This window comes from Tetrao urogallus, assembly GCF_951394365.1.
Source record: "Tetrao urogallus genome assembly, chromosome: 9".
Lineage (NCBI taxonomy): Eukaryota > Metazoa > Chordata > Aves > Galliformes > Phasianidae > Tetrao > Tetrao urogallus.
In genome coordinates, this window is record NC_136822.1 from 4,236,862 (window position 1) to 4,243,220 (window position 6,359).

General features: G+C 49.2%; 1 protein-coding gene across 1 annotated transcript; it reads right to left on the reverse strand.

Annotated features, from left to right (window-relative positions):
* Nucleotides 1-717: 717 nt before the first annotated feature.
* GAL3ST2 (galactose-3-O-sulfotransferase 2) lies at nt 718-6,105 on the reverse strand (the record flags this gene model as incomplete). Its single annotated transcript, XM_079540101.1, has 4 exons — nt 718-1,557; nt 1,961-2,240; nt 2,415-2,501; nt 6,080-6,105. The coding sequence occupies 4 exons, from the start codon at nt 6,103-6,105 to the stop codon at nt 718-720; spliced, it is 1,233 nt and encodes a 410-aa protein (XP_079396227.1).
* Between the last annotated feature and the right edge of the window lie 254 nt (nt 6,106-6,359).

A 6,359-nucleotide genomic window follows, 5' to 3' on the forward strand; every position in this document is an offset into this window, starting at 1 on the left:
AGTTTGGCTGTGGGAGCAACAGAACGTGGCAAAGCCTCTGCTGATGCTAAAACACCAATGCTGCCAGCCTGGAACACTCATTCCTCTCCTGTGCTCCTGTGCCTTCCACTGCTGCATTCCCTCTGCGCACTCCTGTCCTCATTCCCTTCACTCCTTTTATTTTGGGTTCCTAAAAGCAGGAAATCAGGACTTGCTCTAGTGAGATTTAACCAGCTGTTAAAGTAACGACCTCTATTAAGAAAGGTCAAATGCAAACCAAACGATTGAGCTCATGATTAATGTTTAAGTGGAAAGAAAGTCTAGCCCAGCCCGAGAGCCTACCAGTGCTCAGCAGCACCAGGCTTTCCCCTGCATGTGACAGCAGCGTCATGGACTCGAGCATTACCCAGCTAAGGCTGTGTCCTTGCCTGGAGGCCTTCTGCTACAGTCTCAGCAAGTCTGGAAGGTCCAGGTACATGGTGGCTGCAACCTCAGTACCAAGAAGAGGCCGTGCCCCTCAGAAGGTCTGGCATCCACATAAAGAAAAAGGCGGTAAATACAAAGAAATAAAAGATTACTTTTTTTTTCTTTTTTTTTTTCCCACAGAATGAATGACAGAGTGTGGAAGTAGCTCTCAAATGACCCCCAGCCTCCCCATCCTGTGCAAGAGTCTCATCTCCAAACTTGGCCAGTGCAAAAGGCTGCAGCAGTGGGATGCTGTAGCTGCAAAGTAGGGGATTACGTCTTCTGAGAACTGCTCCACTGCTTGGGAAAGTTTATGGGCTTCCTCTGCTTGTGTGGGTACTGGAGGGAGTAGAGGTAAGACATGTACTGGAGCTCTGGTGCAACCATTTTCTGGCAGTTTTTCAGGGTGTCATTGTCTAAGTCTTGCCTGAGGTTATAACCAAGGATATTTGCCGTCCCTGGCTGGAAAGGCAGGAGAGCCTTGTCCTTGATGTGATCCTTCGCCACAGCCTCCTGGTTCAAGAGGCAGGTCTCCATGAGCTCCTTCTGCCTCATTCGCAGGTCATTTACCTCCTTCTTCAGCTCCTCAAATCCTATGGTCTCCTCAATCCTCTTCCAGAAGCTCTGGTTGAAGTGCTGGTAGAGCTTCCAGTCCAGCGAGCACCACTTTTTTACTCTCTCCTTGCTTTCTGGAGTCAGGGTCTGGACAGTCTCGTTGCTCCTGGAATTGAGTTTGAAGTAAATCACATCATCTAAATCCCAGCACAAGGTGCGTTTCAGGAGGATCATGGACTCATCAAAGTATTCTGCTATCAAGACCAGGTGGAAGTTCTCTTCAGTCTCTTCCAAGATGGACTGAATATACTTTTCGTTGTCCTCTGCGTTGTTATCATAGCCAAAGTCAAACCACATGTTATTCTTGGCGTAGATGTTACTCCTGTAATCCTCCTTAAGGTAATATTTCAGGGGTGATGCCAGGTATTCATTCACGTCCTTGGATCTCCTGAATGCAGGGGCTACGTTCTTGTAGTAGACATAGGAAGATTCCAGCAGAGCAATGGGGTTCCTCAGGATGGTGAAATAGAAGGTGTTCTTTGCCATCACCTTGTGCACCTGTGCGTGAGGGGGGAAGAAGAAGGCTGTTAGGACAGATTAGATTGTCACGTGCCCACATTTTGAGCATGTCCAGGTCCACCACTCAGCTCGGTGTCACCAACAAACTTGCTGAGGGTGCCCTCAATCACACCTGTCCATGTCATTGATAACCATGTGGAAGAGCACTGCTGACCCCAGGGACACCACTCATGACCGTCCTCCATCTGGACATAGAGCCATTGACAACAACCCCCTGGCTACCACCATCCCATCAATTCCTAATCCACCAAGTAGTGCAGCTTTCAAATCCATATGTATCTAATTTAGGGGTAAGGATGTGGTGAAAGGCCATGCCAAAGGCCTTGCACAAACCCAGAGAGATGACATCCTTCACTTTCTCCACGTGCGCCAGGGCTCTTACCTCAGAGGGGTTGAAGCGCAGGTGGTTGCACATGATGTTGTAGTTTTGCTTTTGGGTTTGAAAACCCTCCACAAAATTGGTGATGAATCTCTCTGGGTAACCCAGGTGGAACTCCTGGCCAGCGGGGAGGGCAACTGTGAGTTTGTGCTTCTCAGTGAAGCGGAACAGGATGTTGAGGATGGTGCTGCTGGCAGTCTTGTGGGTCTTGAGGAACATGATGTTGGTCTTGGCTTGGCAGGGCATGGGGGACGCCAGCAGCTCTGCAGAACTCTTCTGGAATCTGCAGGAAGGCAACACATGGGGAAAACAGCCCTTCCAGAGCCATACCCCATCTCTTAAGCTGGCAGCGTCAGCTTAAATCAAGGGAGCTAACTCAAGTGTCACAGGTTAGCTCCTCACTGCACTGTGTGCATCAAGTCAAGCAAATGGCTGCTCTTGCTGTGATAAGACTTACAGGTGGTTCCTGCTACTTGCATGGAAGAATCCCAAGAGGAAGGCAAGTCCCAGGAACAAGTTGACAAAGAGAAGATTTTTGATAGTCCTGGAAAGAGAGCAGAATTTCAGTGGATGCTATCTAGAAGGCCATCTTGCCCCAAATGTGAACCACCAAACTGCTGCCCTCATGACTTCTGTCACTGGGGCCATGATTTCCACATGCCAGGCACCAGCTGTGCCAGCAGCTCTGGGATATGATGCAGGACAGAGAGAAATTGCTATTTTATCCTCATTTTGACCTGCACAAACTGCTTTTTTTTTTTTTGGTTTCTGAGGCCCCAGATTTTGTCTGCTTTGAGTTTATTCTCTTCAAGTGTCTCTCAGCAGCCACCAAGACATAGAAAAGGAGAACTCTGTAGGAGTTATGGGTGTTTCCTTGATAAGAAATCTGAGTGTGCCATGCAATGACAACACTCCACAAGATAAGAGTCAAAAAGCAAAACAATTGACTTTTTTTTTTTAAAGACGACAGGGACTTTTCAATATAGAAGGCTGGTTAATAACACAGCAGTGCCTCTAACACACTTAACACACTTAACTTGTGTGTTACAGGTTACAGCCTGATTCTCAAAACAGATGATTCTCTCAGCCTGGGCTCTCACATTTGGTTTCACCTGCAGCTCCCATGTGATGTCATCAGATTGTCTCCCCTTGGCCAGGTTTTAAATTGCCTGAACTCAGAGCTAGAGCTGTGGTTGGTCACCTCATCCACCAACGCTTTGCCTGGAGAACAAAGAGTCGAGCCTTTCCCAGTACTGATTAGACAACCCCCGTGTATCATCACCAAGTCGTTCTAACCAGGACATGAATAGGCTCTTTGGGAGGTTTGATGTCCACCAGACTTCATCTGACTCTTCTGATCTTAAAACCTTTCTTAACGGTGTACACTTTCAGCCACGGTTTCCAAAATACAGAGGATCTAGCTTTGGGCTTTGGGCTTTGGGTTTTGAGACGACGCAGTCCTTTTTACAGAGTGGGACCATCATGGTTGTGATTTCCCCCTGCCCAGCCAGCAGGAAGCCAGCACTCCCCTGCCTCATTTGGGGACATGTAGTGGGTAGGCAAAAGGCAATCCCAACTACTGTGTTTTCCTGGGAATGCTCTCTATCCTGGGAAAGAGCGCTGTTGGCATCCCAATGCCAAACAACCATTGTCACACCAGAAAAAAAGACAAACACTGGAGGGGCAGAAACCAGGCAAGTTTCTCCAAAGTCTTTCCAAACGTTTCCCCTGTGCGCTGTGCCTGAAACCCTCTGTCTGTGTCAGTGGTATTTGTAACTTGGTGCAAGTTCCAGTACAACCCGATGGGTCTGAGTGGAGAGCCAAAGAAGCAGACCTGTGAAGAAGGAGCAAAGAATGCCATACACAGAACCACGTTGGCTGAACCCTGCATCCTTGCCAGGCCCAGTACGTTTTCACAACCTCCCGATGGCTCTCATGAGCAAAGACGACATAGACAGATAAGATAACAGAAAACTAGAGAGAGCGAAGTCCAACATAAAACAGGGAGCTGCGCACAGAAATACGACAGTCAAAACTGATGTCTAACAGCGTGCCATAAAATGAACAAGAGCCCAAGAATTTTGGGTGCAGGGTGCGGTGCCGCAATGCAATAGGTGGTAGTGCTGCAGAAAGAGGGCCGACCTTGCGCTGAGCTTTGCATTGCGTGAGTGCACTCTCCCCCCTGTGACAGCAGCAGAGCCCTTCCCAAAGCCTGGGAAGCACCAAGCTCTGGTGGGAAATGGCAGCACAACTTCTTCATGAGGAATGCCAAGACGTAGATGGGTCTCAGATTGGGTGTTAGAGAACGTTTCTTCTCAGAAAGAGCAGCGAGGCGCTGCACAGCTGCACAGGGAGCCGGTTGTGTCACCCAGGAGGGGAGTAAACTCTTCAAAAGGGCTGACAATAGCAGGACTAGGGGAAATGGATCCAAGTTGAAGGAGGGAAGATTTAGGTTGGATGTTAGGGGGAAGTTCTTTACAAAGAGAGTGGTTGGGCCCTGGAACGGGCTGCCCAGGGAGGTTGTGGATGCCCCGTCCTTGGACGTGTTCAAGGCCAGGTTGGACGGGGTCCTGGGCAACCTGATCTAAATGTGTATGTTTGGTGGCCCTGCTAGGCAAGGGGGTTGGAACTACATGATCCTTGAGGTCCCTTCCAACCCGGGTGATTCTGTGATTCTGTGATTCTGTGTGATCTGTGATTGTGTCACCATCCTTGAGGTGTTCAGAGCCATGGAGATGTGGCACTGAGGGACGTGGGCAGTGGGCATGGTGGGGTTGGCTGGGGTTGGACTTGGGGATCTGAGGGGTCTTTTCCAACCTTAATGATTCTATGACTTCATCAGTATTTCTTTACTTTTTGTTCCCAGGGGACAGAAACCCCTTTCCTTTGAGTGCTTTATGGGTAGAATTGAGACCTGGGAGTAACACAGAGGGACCAGTGGCTTGCATCTGCTGAACACACCCTGACCCCTTGCCTCGTTCCTCAGCCTTTCACTTAAGGTGAAGCTGGTGCTGCTGTGGTGGTGTCCCAAGGTCTGCCTTTCTACCTGCATGGTGGTACTTGCTAAGCCAGTCTGCCTGTGTCCTTTTTCTGCACCTTTTCTGCAGAATTCAGTGTGTGAGATAAGGTTCCATGTTTGCTCAGGTGTCGTCTGCAAAGTGAAAAGCAGGAGGATTGCACTCAGATGGTTTGTTGGGGCAAATGAGTCAATGTTTGCCTAAAGCATCCTGAGTGTAAGTCATGTGCAAGGTCACCACCCCTATGAAACGAGAAGGAAAGCTGAACTACCTCTTTACAACCAACATCCCCAAGCAGAAAAGATGGGCTAATTGTCCCCCGGTGGCACTGACTCCCACTTCACTGCCTGGTGAATACATGGATGGCAGGACAGCTGTCTTCAGCTCTTCCAAAGGGGCTGAAAGGACAATGGGACCCTGGAGGGACAGGCTCTGGTAACCTGCTTGCTAATAGGGGAAGGAGCAGCCACTGCCCTGAGCACAACATGCACAGGACTTGGTCAGGAAACTGCAATTCTCCAGCCAAGTGATTCCTAACTGTGAGCACGTCAGACCCACAGACACCAGGCACGATGTCGGCTGAAATATCGTTTGACCTCTTCAGGACAGGTCCCACTTATCTGAGCACTGTTTTGCTGTATCTGCTGAAGGTGAGCAGGGAGAGTTCCGAGCATTATGGAGCACACTGAGGCAGTCGAAGCAGTAAGCAGGGCCATTTCATAACTATCAGCTCTGTCAATGGGAGCTCCTGTGGCACAAGGCACAGAATGCGTTCAGAGCACCCCTGTTACCACGCATCCATCGACCAAAGACACCCTGGGCCAAAGTGCAGTACTTGGATGTGCACTGCACGCCTTAAGGTTCGACACACTTCGGTTTATTTGGATTAAGCTGAAAATAACACAGATCCCCTATAAGGAACCGTCTCGACACAACGAGCTTCTTTCAAATTAAGAGTCTTGGGATCCAAGAAGACAAAATTAATCTTTACCTGGAGCAGCGTGTAAACTAGCCGCAGGTCATTAACCACTCATGTGGATTATCCGAGCCATCTAAACAGACCTCCCTGCAAACCACCAATGCTAATTCCTCCGTCTCCCCTTACCTTGAAGTGCACCCATGGGTTTTCATGCTGCCGCCAGCTGGAAAGGATCTCTTCTGCAAATCAGCTCCCAAACTCCTTTTGTTTACAGCCTCCCACAGCTCTGAATGTAAGTGCCTCTATTTCTAGCATCCTATCGCTGCTATAAATGTCTGAGACAGGTGAGGACGAAGGGAGTGGCTCGGCAGTAGGCGGAAGTTAATTAATTAGCCATGAACCGTTTTGGCATGGCATTGCGTTTGCACAGGTACAGTGCTCTTTGCTGAGCTGCCGTAGTGGATGG